The following is a 16,612-nucleotide window of genomic DNA, read 5'->3' on the forward strand; positions in this document are numbered from 1 at the left end:
CACAGAATGCAATCATATTTATTGTTCAATTTGATATTTTTTTTGCATTAGACATCAGTGCTACAGCAATTTAAAAAATGACTGCACTACACAAAGTGAATGTACTAGCTACAAACATAAAATGTAGAATCCTGAGAATATACAGGGTAATTGAAAAGTAACTCCCTATTTTAAAATACTTACTTATTCAGATGTTGTAATAGTTTTCTCAATTTTTTTGTGTATGTTCCATGATTAAAGGAGCAAGTCTATTCTACCAAACCGACGTCTTTGGAAGGACTTGAAGGGCGAATACGAGAAGTTATGTCTTCCATCCCACAAGTGTTTCTCGTGAAATCAGTTAATGCGGTTCCCGGGTGGCTTGAGAAACTGGTGGCTAATGCTGGCACCCATATCGAATTTTAAATAAAACTCCATGCAATACACTTTCTTTTCATGTTCATTTATTGGAATCATTGCAGTTAAAAATAGGGAGTCACTTTTCAATCACCCGGTATACGAAGTTAAGATGCACATACTGTCCACTAATTATAATTACTGGAATTGCTGTTTGTTTTAACAACTGGTGGACCGCATCTATATTAGCCATCTTGGATCAGATTCTGGACGTGACACCACACAGTCTTTGTCAACACGTTTACAAGTAAGGCATAACAATGTACTCAGCGAAGACAGATCTCTGGAAATAAATGAAGATCCTTCCTTAATTTCCCTCACAGGATTGATTAAGTATATCAACATATACCTATCTAAACAACTCGTTTACATTTTTACCTTCCACAAAAAAACAGTTTTTTCCTTCATCAGACTGTACAAAAAAAGCCTGGAATCAGCAGATAGTAAGACAACTGTTTGGGGCATGAATGAAAAATATATTGCAGATAGAAAGGTCCGCATCATTGAAAGACATTTCCTAGTTGTACATCCATTTCGGGACATATAATTTCAAAGAAACTCCGGAGGGGAAAAAAAATGTTTTTTCTATAAAATGCCAAAATACGTGCACCAAAGCCTAGTCATGTGTTTAATCATTTGCTGCTCATCAGAATTTGGCAAGCAGTGCACAATAAAGCCAGCCTATAATTGCATGAGTGTCCTTTTGAGCTTGCCGGAATTCCAAACAAGCCGCTGCATGATCACTATACATCTAAAATAAAATTGAAAACAATAATTTTTCAAACATTCTTGAAATAAAAACATCTTGATGCTCCGGAGTCTTCTTTTGGAACGTATTAGTTGTTCTCCTTTGACACGGCGGTCTGCTACAATACAAAGCGAGAAACCACAGTTAGGCTCACTACTTCTTCACTAGAAATTACATTTAAAAATATTTTCTTTCTATAATATTGAATAACAATTCTTTACTCCTGTATTTTTCTCTCACATTTGTATAATTTATATTAAGAGTAATATTTTTGAGCATGAGGGATGTGGCCTTGTTTATTGTGTAGTAACTCACTTCTACTGCCGCTATCTTATCTTAGTGTCGCAAACTAAAGCACTAAAACACAACAGTGTTGTGGTCAAGGTTTACTTTAAACAGCTTGTGGATTTAAGAATGTTTGCATACGCCTCACATGTGGTGATGCCCTTGTTTTTTTTAATCTAAATCACACTTGACAAAGTTGTTTTTTTCTAAGCACATAATTACAGTGTTTTCCCCTACTTAATCACCAGTAACTATTCTTGTCTGTTTAAAAAGCTAAATGTCTGTTCTTTAAGCAGCATTTCTGTGGGAAGGGCATAAAAACGGGTAGCATTGCAGCGTTAATTGCTTTTAACCAGCATTGAAATAAAAACGACCCTGTAAAAATGGCCAATTTCCTGTGCCTGTGGAAATTTGGTTAAGGGACTGGGTGTTGGTACTCTGTGTTCAACTTGCTGTGTAGGCATCTCAGATATGGTAAAAATTAAAATAGCACTACAGTGTTCTCATGAGTAGGGACTGATGCCTGCTGTGAAAAGTAAAAATCAGCTAGTAACCCCCCCGCAACTCACTCCCACGTAGTTCCTCGCGACCAAGATGCCACAATATGGTGTTGGTCATGATGTGAATTTTCAAATGGCGAACCTTGAATAAGCAGGGTTTCACTGTATCATTTATTATCATTATTCATATTTGCTAGGAGAGATTATGTGGTTCTACTGAGTTGTAGTGAGACATGCAGGGTCCATTTGGGCCTTTTTAAATATAAGCTTTAAATGTTTTCATTTTGATATGATATTTTAATTTAAAGGTATACTATGTTAACTGTTTGATCATTATTTTCCTTCGCTAATAGGTTGGGAGAAATCTGTTACTGTTCTTATGTGAGAAATACGGGGTCCATTTACTGCTGCTATTTTTAAACTATCAGTGGATTCACATTTGTGCACAATGAACCAAGGTTCCTTACAGCTGGAGTCCTCTCTCCGTATTTGCTCCAGAAGGTCATCTGGGCGGTGTTCTTGTGGCTGGTGCGCTGGTCAAAGACGTTGCACGTCTGGAAGGGTGGGCTGTACAGGTGCAAACTGACTGAACCCTCGGTGTGGCTGACATTTTCTACACGGTGCAGGCCGATGGAGTCTGGAAAACATGCACACACAAACACAGGGCAAATGTCAGTGAAGGCCACTGGAATGTTGTGAAATGTGTTTCATGGCAGACAAGTGTTGGAACCATTGAGTAGATCGGGTGACAAACCTTTTCCTAACAGAACAGTTTATATAAAGACCTCTGGGCCATGGGCCATACCAAATGTAGGAGAAAAATAATATTCAGCGACCACTGTTTATTATATTATATATATACTATGGTTATCCATCTCGCCATTTTGTGAAGGGCCTGTGCATCATTATGGTCCCGGGTGAGCTGGAGTGTATCCCAGCAAGAGTTGAGGTGCCCCCTGCACTGGTCGCCTGCCAATCGTACGGCGCATATAATTAAATGAAAATTACATTATGGTAATATTAAACTTTTTTTTTAAAAAAGTTACTAAAGCAAGTGAGCCAATAGAATCTGTGTTGTCAACAGATAAAAAAAAAATGTCTCCAGGGTGGATCTTTGTTGAACACCACACACACCTTTGACTAGTCGCCAGACACTCACGGAGAACATATAGACGAACAACAACTTACACATGCATTGACACCTATGGACAATTTATAGTTTTTGGAACGTTGCACAGTATCTGGAGAAAACCCACGGAAGCACAGGGAAAATGGAAATTTGAACCCTGAACCTTATAACGCTGAGGCAGAGATGCTAACCACTACCCCAGAGTCCTACTGTAACATGAGCATTTGTAGGTCAAATGTTTTTGGGCTATATATACTATTTTCCCCTGCAGTTAAATGTGCTTTCTTTTAAGAAGAACATGGCATTCACCAATGTACTCTGTTTTCTTAAGAACACGCCACAGAATTTTTATACACATTTAAGTGTTTCACCATTGGGCAAATCAGATCATAGGAATTAAAATAGCAGTATATCTCATTATAATAACTTGGTTTTTTTAAATGTCAATTTTACTCTAAACCAAACTCAAACGGTCTATATGAGATAGAAATGACGTTTGCTACGAGTCATGTGGGCACATTTTGAGCGGGAAATCACATAACTGCAGGTCAGACAGAGATTATCTCGGGAGCAGAGCATGCAAAAGATGTTTGTTTTGTCACATGCGACACGATAACGCCCCAGGAAGAATGCAGACACCTTCCAAAAAAAAACTGGTTTTCTTCTTACCATTTATGTAGGCCACCGAGTTGTTCTCCAGGATCCTGTGTGATCTCTCAGTCATCTCACCGTCTTCGCCCTTAGGCCAGTCGAAGAGCGTCTCCTTGAGCTCGCCCTGCAGCATCTTCATGAAGCAGTGGGAGTCTGAGTGGTCGTGGATGCTACTGCAAGGTGGTCACAGCACACATACGTGCACAGCAGTGTTGGTAGGCGCAGTACATTCCACATTGTCACATATTACAAAACTATAAATGTAACATTTTGCGTGCCGCCATGTGTGGACCGACAGAAGTAGCAAATATTTACACAAGTGCTATGTCCACAATGTCTAATAATTACCCCAGTCAAGGAGTCTATTTGTTCAACATTATTCGCACGTTATTCAATGTTCATGTATCCGGAGGCATAATTTTTTCCACAAGTCTTCTATTTTCCAGGGATTACTGAAGTGGCTGTCTATGAAAGTGGTTTGGTCTGTACCTTCGACTGAGCACCTTTCTAGGTTTAATATCATCTAATATTGTATGTAATGACCATCTTAGGTTTACTGCAACATTTTCAATATTTGTGTTTACTTTATAGTGCAGAAAATACTATTTCACATACCGTAGATGTCCTGTATTTATTTCAAAATATATAGATAATTTTTTTAAATACAATTGTTTCAATTTTTTTTTATTCTACATAGCCACACCCATAGCCAATAGCATGTTATTCTTCAGGCTATAAACTAGATGTGACTGCTCACAGTCAGATACCGCACTCTATTAATCCTCCATTGCTTTAAGACACGATTAATCCTCAGAATTGTTATGTCTATTTAGCGATTTATCGATTATTATACCATCCCTAGTAGTAGTAATAATAATACATTTTTTTTTTTTTTTTTTTTTGCTACAATCAAATGGTTGTAATGAAAACATTTCCGACTCGACACTAAAGCAAGGATGGGGAACCTAAGGCCTGTGGGTCATTTGTGATGAGCCTAATAGCACAATTGCCCAAGTCATTTTGATCTTGTTGTTACAATAGCAATGAAAATGTAAATGTGCAGCTAAAAAAAATCCGTTTTTTCTTTGTCTGTGCAGATTCTCAGGCATCCAGGTCATGGAAATCTGCAAAAGATGAATCAAGGCGTTCCGGACTCTTGTTTCATGAATTTGTATTTTCTTGTTTTCCAAAAAGATTTAAAAATTAAGCAATTTTGCTATTAGGCTAACGACAGCTGTTTATCTGGTCATAGGATTCTAAAAACAAATAAAAACCCTAAACAACACAAATGCTCAAAATCTGATCGATGATTACAGCATATTTTTTCATGAATTAATATGGCCCCCTCCCCGGTTAGAAAAAGTCCCCCACTCCCTACAATAAAACATCAACAGTAGTGTAGCAGCAAAATAGATTTAAGCCAAATAATGATACACCGGTAGAAAACAATTTTCTTTAACTACATTGTTTTTATGCGTGTGGTAGCCATTTTGACTTGCCTTTAAGTAACCACATATTGTGACGCGTCTTTATTAAGCCAAAGCACATATTTTACATAAGAAAAATCTCACGGCACACCACCAAACAAAACTGTCACAAAAATTGGATATGCATGTTAGTTATGTACCTTTTGTGATGAGGTCGAAGAGCATTTAGTTCTGCCTGTCACTACACATTGCTCGCATAGGTAGATGAATAAAGATATGTTATTTGTAGCAAATTAATCCTAATTTTCAGACCAATAAAGTGAAATTGGATAATTTCCCATGGCAAACCTGATGCTCTGTCACAGCACAGTGGTCGAATTTCACTAAAGGGCTACTAAAGGTTTATAAAATGTATTACACTGCGTGAATATTGGCATTCTCCCACCTTCCATGGCCTTCTCCCCAACACAAGATGATCAGGTTAAACTTCCCGTTGCCTTCATCCACCAAGTTCCTTGTGTATCTGCAAACAAAAAGGCAATCACTTATGTGTGAGCTCGAAATTCCAATCCTGAAATGGTGACGTTCCAATATTCAGCTCTAAAGTCATTGGAAGTGATGTAAATGCATATAAAACGTCTACACGCCCCTGTTAAAATGAAAGGTTTTTAATGCTATAAAAAAATTAAAAAAATGAAACCAATATAAATCATTTCAAAACCTTTTCCACCATTGTGACCTACAACCTGTACAAAGCAATTGAAAAAAAAAAATAATAATGTGGTTGCACAAGTGTGCAGACCCTTTTATAAATGGGGATGTAGTAATGTTCAGAATAAACCATCACATTCAAACTCATGTTAAATGAGAGTCAACAAACACATGCCACAATTTAAAAAGCCATCGATCGATTAACCCCAAATAATCTTTGGATGTTCTTGCTTTTGTTTTTTGGGGGGGGCTTTCTAGCAGAAGCCTGAAGCTTTCGCACTAACACTGACTGCTATTTGGAACTTCCTTCCACACTGAAAAAAGTATAACAAAGCTGTCATTCATTTATTTTTTGAAATTGTTGAAAAATATTAGTTTGCTTGTTTCAGGTGAGGTAAATGTATTTCTTTAACGGTCGATGTTTTTGTTTCAATTGAGTTGTGCATGTTATGTAGATTACATTAATGATGGAAAACGTTTTCGAAATGATTTATCTTTAAATCACCCCCCCCCCCCCCCCCAAAAAAAAAAAGGTATTTGAACAGTGTTGTACTCTACATAGAGAAAAGATGTAGTGATGCCATCCCCTCAGGTATATAATGAAGGAGAGAGGCTAAGCAAATACTGTACAGTTGATCCACGTTTGCACTTCCCTTCCCCTCGCATTCCGTCAGACGGCAAATATTTTGGAGGCAGCTGCGGCGGCTCCCTGGTGATCTCCACGCTACCAGAGCTCAAATCTCTGCACACACACGGGCGGGTGTGTCCTTTGCTGGATGTTTATTGGTTAACCGTACAAACCTCACTACCTCCTCCCCCCCTTCCATTGGAACATCAAAACACTGGCAATGGAACACTAGCGCAATATATAGTAGGTCAGCGTGGTCCATATAGGACAGATAAACATGACTATGACGTCACTATCTTATAAGAGGAGTCATTTTAAACATATTCAAATGAGGTATGACGAAAGCTAATGGTTGTCATGGGGAGAACTAATTTGAAAATTCACATTTGAATACGCTAAAAAAAACGATTTAATCCCTTATGTCAGCCTGTCCCACGCAATAGTTTTTTTCTTGATGGGGGGGGGGGGGGGTAGTTAATCCAATCATTATTTTTGTATTTAAGAAAAGAAAAAAAAAAAGTGCAATTGTGGTGACAGGTTAACATGAGGAAATTGTTGATTTGGACTTAAATGCATTCCAAACTTTTAATAACTTTTTTTAAATACTAAAACCTTATCTCAACTCATTGTATACCTCTTAAAACTAGCAACAACAACTAAATGCTGGGAGAAAAATATATATATATATATAAAGAGTAATTTCAACAAAATCTGTATGAATCAAAACAGACGCACGGACACGTCTTTGGAGGCGTGCAAAGTGCAACACTGCTCTAGAAACGAGTAATAATTCATCATAGACTATTCCTAGTAGTACATAATACGAAGAGTTTTACTTGTGTTGATCAAATATGGCATATTTCTTCCAGTCCTGGATGTTGCTCTTATATGACTCCATGAGTTCCTGCACCTCCTCCACATTGATCATGTCCCCCCTGAAGATTCTACGCAGCATTTGGATCAGCTCCTGCAGACTTTTTGGCTTTTGCGCGTCCATTGTTTTCTTTGCGGGTCTGTGTAGCAGCAGCACGGTTTTGTTCACCCGTCAGTAATCTTTGTCGTCAAGAAGATGCGTACTGACTTCGTCGCAGGCTTCATTTTTATACGGACCTAGACCGTACCACCGCGTAGGGGGGGGGAGGGGCGTATGACTGAGTCGGACGGGGGTACGAGGTGACTAAAAACGATACTGGATGTTTTCACTTTCGAAGTGACTACCCCGCTTGTCATGCTGACATGAATTATTTGAAATTCATCACGTTTCAACGAAACACCAACTCCACCTCACGCTTTAAAAAACAAAAATTGGACCGGTCCTTTTTGAGTGCTTTTCTACCACGTTGTCACAAATGCAACCTTTCTCCCTGGTCTCGCTCATTGAACTATTCTTTGGACAAAAGCCGTGCAGCCTGTTGCTGGCCCCCACCCTGCAGCCACAACACCCCCGTTCAGTGCACGGTCCAAAAGCAAAATCAAAACAAGCGCATTTTGCTAATAATAATCAAGATAAAACACCAATTAGTGTATAATTAGCAAATAAAACCATGCATTTAGTAGCTCATCTTCTGCGGAATGGCACTAATTTGGCTGTAAAACTGGTGCTGAAACTAAGAGTGCTAAGTACCCAGATAATGCTCATTTATTTTCCCGTCATGCATCTCTGGACATTTTTAATATTTAAAATGTTATTATACGAATCACAATTATTGTATTGTTAGTAAAGTATGACTTACCATTATTTATTCTATTCATATATTTTTTTTCAGTTCAATATTTTTGGTTTAATACGTTATCATTATACAGTGGTGCGTTGAGATACGAGTGCCTCGACTGAATTTTTTTTAGATGCGAGCCGCCGCTTGGCCTTTGTTGTCTTGAGTTAAGAGCAAAATTTTGAGATAGGAGTGCACTTCACAACATGCAGCCACCATCAATTCACGTTGGTTTCCCTGCAGTGGAAGTATAATATCAGTTGGTGGCGGTCATGTGCCATTAAGCAGGTTTGCCAACTGCCAGTAAGCCCCACAAAAAGAAGAAAAACTAGGAAAAACAAGTACAGCCATGTTTTGTACTCACATTTTCTGTGTCTGCAGGTTATCTGTTGAGCAAATGTTTTTACTGTGTGTTTTTATACAAGACTGCTGAGTCCAATTTTCTTATTAAAAAAAAAAAAAAAAGTAAAAGTAACGAATGTTTGTGTTTGGGGAAGCTGGAACATATTAATTGTATTTCCATTCATTTCAATGGGGAAAGGTGATTTGAGAGATGGTGTTTTGAGATACAAGCATGGTCACGTAAAAAATTAGTTGTATCTAAAGGCACTGCTGCACAGTACAGTATATACAGATACTGATGTAAACATTTAAGTAAAAATTAAGTATGACAATATTTATTTATACAGTGCCATGAAAAAGTATTTGCCCCCTTCTCAAATTCCTGGTTTTTTTTCTATAGTTTCCGCACTTTAAGATCATCAAACCAAACGTAAGTATCAGACATAGATAACGCAAGTAAACATAAAATGCAATTATAAAATGGTGATTTTCTTTATTAAGGGAAAAAAACGATTGAAAGCTACCTGGTCTTTTGTGAAAAAGTAATGGTCCCCAAACCTAATAACTGTTTGGGCCACCCTCAGCAGCAACAACTGAAATCAAGCATTTTCTACAACTGGATCTCTGTGGAGATACTCTGGCCCACTCTTCCTTGCAGAATTGTTTTAATTCAGCAACAATGGAGGGTTTTTGAGCATGAATGGCCTTTTCAAGGTCATGCTACATTTCAAATGGATTCAAGTCTGGACTTTTGACCAGGCCAGTCCAAAAACTTCATTATTATTATTTTTTTTAAGCCCTTCAGAAGTTGACTTGCTGGTGTGTTTTCAATCATTGCCCTCCTGCAGAACCCAAGTGGGGTTCAAACTGAGGCCACAAACTGATGGCCAAACATTCTCCTTCAGGATTTTATGTTAAAGAGCAGAGTTCATGGTTCCGTTAATCATAGGAAGTTGTCCATTTCCTGAAGGAAAGCACCCCCAGGCACTCACACTACCACGCCCGTATTTGACAGTTCGTATGTTTTTATTGTTTCTATAAGTTTGTGTTAAATTTACACCAGACGTAACAAGAAACACCTTCCAAAAAGTTCAACTTTCGTCTAGTTAGTCCACAGAATATAAAACTCTTGGGAAACATTCAGATGTTGTTTTTTTTTTAATTTATTTATTTTACAAACAAAAGTAAAACGAGCCTTTATGTTCTTTTTGGTCAGTAGTTGTTTTCGCCTTGCAACTCTGCCATGGATGCAATTTTTGCCCAGTCTCTACCTTATTGTCGAGTCATGAACACCAACCTTATCTGAGGCAAGGAAGGCCTGCAGTTCTTTAAAAGTTGTCCGGAGTTCCTTTGTGGCCTCCTGGATGAGTCATTGCTGTTCCGTTGGGGTCAGTTTTGTAGCCCAGCCACTCCTGGGGAGGTTCATGACTGTTCCATGTTTTCTCCATTTGAGGATAATGGCAGCATCATGTTACAGGGATGTTATGGTGGCAGCATCGTGTTGTGGGGTGAGAGTGAGAAATTGCAAAGACCTGATCTCAATCCTATGGAAAATCTATGGGCAGACCTGAAAAGGCATGTGCAAGGCGGCCTATAAGCTTGGCTCAGTTAGTTCTGTCAGGAGGAATCGACCAAAATTCTTGCCAAAAAGCTTGCGGAATGATATCCAAAACTTTTGACCCAAGTCATAAAGTTTGAAGGCAATGGGACCAAATACAAATGAAATGTATGTAACTTCTGACGCTGAAGAAGTAATGAAAAATTGTCTAAACAATCCTTCTCTCATCATTCTGCCATTTGGCAAATAGAAATAATTTTGGTAATCCTAATTGACCTAAAATAGGAAAAGTTTAGTCTGATTTCATGTCAAATAGTGAGGGGAAGAAAAGGTGTATATGTTTTTATATTGTGTATGTAAACTTCTGGTTTCAACTGTACATAATATATATATTTTAGTATATTTTGCATCCCTTCCAGTTTATCATCCCTGTCCAATAAAATTCACAAAACTCAAAATTTTGTGATTTAAAAAAAAGTACATACACAGTGTTATAAAATATAATAAAACTTTCAGATTAAAAAGAACACAAAATGTGGAGATCTATTTTTTTATTGAAAAGTGCGTGCATGTTTTTATTGAACATTATATTTCACACTTAAGTTTTGGCTTTCATGAATTCATATTGCCATTTCAATTCTTTTAGTTTTACCTTTTTGTTTGTATATAGTACATCTTTTGTGGAGGAAATTGAGCAAACCTTTCTGTAGCGCATCCTCCAAAAGTGAAAGCAAAGCAATGTTTAGTTTCATTCTGACAAACCCATATACATACAGTACTCTGAATTGTGTTGTTTGTGTGTCAAGTGGTGCAGTATTGAACATAACTCAACCAATCAGTGCAATATTGTCCAGTTGTAGCTTTGAGTCAACTGTTGTCAAAGTGACACCACATGAGAGGAGAAACAAGTGTTTGGGGGAAAGAAAATGTTGTATTAATTATTGTATTAGGCTATCCATCCATCCATTTTCTACCGCTTATCCGGGTCGGGTCGCGGGGGCAGTAGCTTTAGCAGGGACGCCCAGCCTTCCCTCTCCCCAGCCACTTCATCCAGCTCCTCCGGGGGGATCCCGAGGCGTTCCCAGGCCAGCCGAAGGACGTAGTCTCTCCAGCGTGTCCTGGGTCGTCCCCGGGGTCTCCTCCCGGTGGGACGTGCCCAGAAGGCGTCCGGGAGGCATCTGTACCCCATACTCCCGAAGCACCCTCCACAGGACTCCCCGAGGGACATGATCGAACGCCTTCTCCAAGTCCACAAAACACATGTAGACTGGTTGGGCGAACTCCCATGCACCCTCGAGAACCCTGCCAAGGGTGTAAAACTGGTCCACTGTTCCACGGCCAGGACGAAAACCACACTGCTCCTCCTGAATCTGAGATTCGACTTCCCGACGGACCCTCCTCTCCAGCATCCCTGAATAGACCTTACCAGGGAGGCTGAGCAGTGTGATCCCCCTGTAGTTGGAACACACCCTCCGGTCCCCCTTCTTAAAAAGGGGGATGACCACCCCAGTCTGCCAATCCAGAGGCACTGTCCCCGATGTCCACTCGATGTTGCAGAGGCGTGTCAACCAGGACAGCCCCACAACATCCGGAGCCTTTAGGAACTCCGGGCGAATCTCATCCACCCCCGGGGCCCTGCCACCGAGGAGCTTTTTAACTACCTCGGTGACCTCAAACCCAGAGATAGGAGAGCCCGCCTCAGAGAACCCACACTCTGCTTCCTCATGGGAAGGCGTGTCGGTGGAATTGAGGAGGTCTTCGAAGTATTCTCCCCACCGACTCACAACGTCCCGAGTCGAGGTCAGCAGCGCCCCATCCCCACTATACACAGTGTTGGTGGTGCACTGCTTTCCTCTCCTGAGACGTCGGATGGTGGACCAGAATTTCCTCGAAGCCGTCCGGAAGTCTTTCTCCATGGCCTCACCGAACTCCTCCCATGCCCGGGTTTTTGCTTCAGCGACCACCAGAGCTGCATTCCGCTTGGCCGAGCCGGTACCCATCAGCTGCCTCAGGAGTCCCACAGGCCAAAAAGGCCCGATAGGACTCCTTCTTCAGCTTGACGGCATCCCTCACCGTTGGTGTCCACCAACGGGTTCGGGGATTGCCGCCACGACAGGCACCGACCACCTTACGGCCACAGCTCCGGTCGGCCGCCACAGCAATGGAGGCGCGGAACATGGTCCACTCGGACTCGATGTCCCCCGCCTCCCCCGGAACATGAGCAAAGTTCTGTCGGAGGTGGGAGTTGAAACTCCTTCTGACAGGGGATTCTGCCAGACGTTCCAAGCAGACCCTCACAATACGTTTGGGCCTGCCACGTCGGACCGATGACATGTCCACAAAGTCGATCATCGAACTGCGACCTAGGGTGTCCTGGTGCCAAGTGCACGTGTGGACACCCTTATGCTTGAAAATGGTGTTCGTTATGGACAATCCGTGACGAGCACAGAAGTCCAATAACAGAACACCGCTTGGTTCTGATCGGGGGGGCCCTCCCAATCACGCCCTTCCAGGTCTCACTGTCATTGCCCTCGTGAGCATTGAAGTCCCCCAACAGAACAATGGAGTCCCCAGTGGGAGCGCTCTCCAGCACCCCCTCCAAGGACTCCAAAAAGGGTGGGTACTCTGAACTGGTGTTTGGTGCATAGCCACAAACAACAGTCAGGACCCGTCCCCTCATCCGAAGGCGGAGGGAGGCTCCCCTCTCGTCTACCGGGGTGAACCCCAATGTACAGGCGCCGAGCCGGGGGGCAATAAGTATACCCACACCTGCTCGGCGCCTCTCACAGTGGGCAACTCCAGAGTGGAAGAGAGTCCAACCCCTCTCGAGAGGACTGGTACCAGAGCCCAAGCTGTGTGTGGAGGCGAGTCCGACTATATCTAGTTGGAACTTCTCGACCTCACACACCAGCTCGGGCTCCTTCCCTGCCAGAGAGGTGACATTCCGCGTCCCTAAGCCAGCTTCTGTAGCCGGGGATCGGATCGCCAAGGTCCCCGCCTTCGGCCACCGCCCAGCTCACACTGCACCCGACCCATATGGCCCCTCCCACAGGTGGTGAGCCCATGGGAAGGGGGACCCACGTTACCGTTTCGGGCTGTGCCCGGCCGGGCCCCATGGGTGCAGGCCCGGCCACCAGGCGCTCGCCTTCGAGCCCCACCACCAGGCCTGGCTCCAGTGGTGGGCCCCGGTGACCCGCGTCCGGGCAAGGGAAAACGAAGTCCATTGTTTGTCGTCATCATTAGGGTCTTTGAGCCGTGCTTTGTCTGGTCCCTCACCTAGGACCTGTTTGTCATGGGTGACCCTGCCAGGGGCATAAAGCCCCAGACAACTTAGCTCCTAGGATCACTGGGACACACAAACCCCTCCACCACGACAAGGTGACGGCTCAAGGAGGGGTGTATTAGGCTACTTGTTTTATTATTTATTTTGTTTACTTGTTTAAAATATGTTGCTTCTAACGTCTATAACACTTACATACAGCTGTTACGAGGTACAAATGTCTTTATTTGTTAAAAAAACAACATTATAGCTTACTGCATTTGCTACTGTTGTATTTGTTTTTATTGGTTTGGTATACATCTTAGATGGGGAGGCCACTGAGTCCACCTTTCCCCAGTGCATCCTGCGAAAGTAAAAGCAAAACACTTTTAAGTTTCCTTATGACGGACCTCAGAAAATAAGTAGCCGCCCTTACGGAAAATAACCTACGCTCCCCTCCAAAGGTATTGGTACAGTGAGGCCTATTCCTTTATTTGTGCTGTAGAATGAAAACATTTAGGTTAAATACAAGACAAGAAATTGAAATTTCTGATTTTTCCCCCCCCCCTGGGTATTTACATCTGGATCGGATGCACGACTTACAATATAGCATTATTTTTTAATGAAACACCGCATGTGAGAAAAAGTATTGGAACAGCTATACTTCAAATAGATTGAAGTGCTAAGATTTAGTTGAAAATCCTTTTCTTACAATAATTGCATCAAACCTGTGACCCTTTGGCATCAGCAAACATTTACATACTTCTTTTGTGATGCTTTTCCAGGTTTAGTGTCCTCTTTAAGGGGTAAAATGCCAGCTCCAAATGGTTTAAGTCTGGAGATTAACTTGGCCAGTCTCAAACCTTCCACTTTTTTCCCCTAATGAGTTCCTCTGTTGCTTTGGGAGTGTATTTTGGGTCATTGTCCTGCTGCATGATGAACAATCTTCCAATCAGTTTGCTTGCGCCTTTTTTAAAATTAGTCGACAAAATGTTTTGTAGACTTCTGAGTTCATTTTGCTGCTGTAATGGGTTACATTATTAGTGATATTTAGTAAGCCCAGCCCAGAAGAAGTCAACACCAAGCCATGACATTACCTCCACTGAGTTTCACAGATGACCTTGAATGGTTGGGTGGATGCTGATGTCACTAAAAGTGGTGACAAGGTCTTTTGTTCCCCAGCTCTCAAAATGTTTCTGTCTTCAATTGCTGTTGCTTTCCTTGGTCGACCTGTTCATGATTACTTTGTACACCACTGGTTTGTTTTTTCTTATGGGCATTCAAAGTAGTTGTACGAGCTAGGGCCACTCTTTGTGCAATGGCTCAGATTCACAATTGCATGTTTTTCCACACATAGTCAGCTCTCTGGTTTTCATATTGGTTACACTTGTAACCCATTGTCTTCACAGGCAAACCCCAAATCTGAAACTATTTATTGTTTGAAATATCAATGTCATAGGACACAGTTACATGCGCCAATACTTTTGCTCACACAAAAGGCGTCTTAAAAGTCAGTGATTCCCCACCAGGGTGCCATGGCACACTAGAGGACATCACGTGGGAAATTGTCCAATTACACTTAATTTGTCCACAAATGAATATTTATTAATTATAAATACACGTGGTCAGCAATCTATGCTAGTGACATATAGTGACAGGTGGAATAATAAACGCTCTTCCACCTATTCCCATTCATACAACAGAATAAGTCATGAAAATGCACTTGTGCTTGGCTCAATAAGCGTTGGGAAATGTTGGTCTAAGTTGTGAACCCTGTCCAGATGAAAAGCTAGTAGTTTTTCCCACTTTCCCTTCTTAGGTGCCATGTCATCAAACATCAGCTGTACTTGTTCTCCACCTTGTGGCTGCATCATTCAGTTTTAAAATAGGGGCCTTAACGCTTTCCAAAGGAATTTTAGTATACTTTTATGGGCACACTGCTTCGGTGCTGTTATGTTAGTAAATATGAAAATATTTAAAGTTTTAAATAAAAAAAATTACAATATTTAAGTAAATATTTAAGAAATAGAAAAGCTGTACATTCAATACAAATCAATAAAAAGGATTTCATTGCCACTTTACATCACCATTCAACAGTACTTATTCACCTGCTTCCTCACGATTCTGTGATTGGCCAAATGTGTTGGAATAATTTGCCACGCTACTATGGTGAAGAGTTGGCACGCTTGAGTATGGTCAAAATGCTGGAAATGTTGAGGAAATTGTGACTGAAACACTAAATTATTGGGGGGGGGGGGGGGGGGCTTAAGAATATTTTAGGAGGGCTAATAGCCTCATTTGATGCCACAGGTGCTTACCTATTGTATACCCTAAACCAGTGATTCTAAAAGATTGGTGCTCGTACTAAGTGGTACGGAGGCTCTCTTTAGTGGTACACGGAAGAAATCACTGCCTAAGTACAGTTCAGTGTATTGAATTTAAAAGTTCAATACATTTCATCTTAAACAAGCGTTTGTTTTTAAACATTTATTTAGGTACCATATTTATGTACGTTTTATGTGCAATATATTTTAATTTAATTATTATTTAATTACAGTTTTAAATTTTCCCATAGTAAGCACAGTGTCAATGTTCCAACTGTGCATAAAGTTATTGTAGTTTACAAAAATATGAAATACTTAAAAGAAAAAAAATAAGAAGAAAACCATTCTTGTTTTTGATGTAGGCCTACTATCCCACGAACTGAATTTTAAGGTGGGTCATGGTTGTAGTACTTTTTTTTCAGGTGTTAATTGGCATAAAAAGTTTGAGAAAATCATAATCATGCATAAACATAATTATCCATCCATCCATCCGATTTAAAATGACACTGATTTTTGTGCCTATCTATTTCCCAACTATATCAACAGTATTGTTGTTATTATTATTATTTATTATTACTAAGCTTCAACGATCGCTCATGTTTTACACATCCAACATGGCGTCAACGTTGACGCGTGTTTCATAGGCCATGGTTGATATCTATTGACTCCACGTGTCAGCTGTGCACGCCCAGAATGAAGACCTAAAACGCATGCGCAAATCGTCCCCCTTATTTTTTTTTTTTAAATTCGGTAATGGTGTTCCTTTATATGACTTTATAGTATTGTAACCATGCTTCCAAAAGAATACACCGTTATTCAACTTTTTTTTCCACTTGACGGCTCAATATAAGAGTGGAAAAATGCGGGGTTTTTTTTTGTGCCGTTTTTACTTTTTGGCGGCTAGAATAAGTCTGACCCTTCTCAGCCGCTGTAGTGAGCAGG

The 16,612-nt window shown here is 40.9% G+C and overlaps 1 protein-coding gene across 1 annotated transcript; it reads right to left on the reverse strand.

The window, feature by feature from the left end:
• cdo1 (cysteine dioxygenase, type I) lies at nt 1–7,562 on the reverse strand. The gene is made up of 5 exons (XM_061767673.1): nt 7,312–7,562; nt 5,582–5,659; nt 3,728–3,882; nt 2,397–2,566; nt 1–1,262 (listed from the first exon to the last, which is right to left on the reverse strand). The coding sequence occupies exons 1-5, from the start codon at nt 7,470–7,472 to the stop codon at nt 1,233–1,235; spliced, it is 594 nt and encodes a 197-aa protein (XP_061623657.1). The 5' UTR covers nt 7,473–7,562; the 3' UTR covers nt 1–1,232.
• Between the last annotated feature and the right edge of the window lie 9,050 nt (nt 7,563–16,612).

This window comes from Phyllopteryx taeniolatus, chromosome 3 (assembly GCF_024500385.1).
Source record: "Phyllopteryx taeniolatus isolate TA_2022b chromosome 3, UOR_Ptae_1.2, whole genome shotgun sequence".
Taxonomy (NCBI): domain Eukaryota; kingdom Metazoa; phylum Chordata; class Actinopteri; order Syngnathiformes; family Syngnathidae; genus Phyllopteryx; species Phyllopteryx taeniolatus.

Excerpts from the sequence above, each read along its gene's own strand:
- cdo1 (XM_061767673.1), bottom strand. The coding sequence starts at position 7,472 with ATGGACGCGCAAAAGCCAAAAAGTCTGCAGGAGCTGATCCAAATGCTG. Across the intron at positions 2,567-3,727 it reads CTCGGTGGCCTACATAAATG|ACTCCATCGGCCTGCACCGT; the intron begins GTAAGAAGAAAA and ends CATGTTTTCCAG. Across the intron at positions 1,263-2,396 it reads ACGGAGAGAGGACTCCAGCT|CAGACCGCCGTGTCAAAGGA; the intron begins GTAAGGAACCTT and ends TTTGTATTGTAG.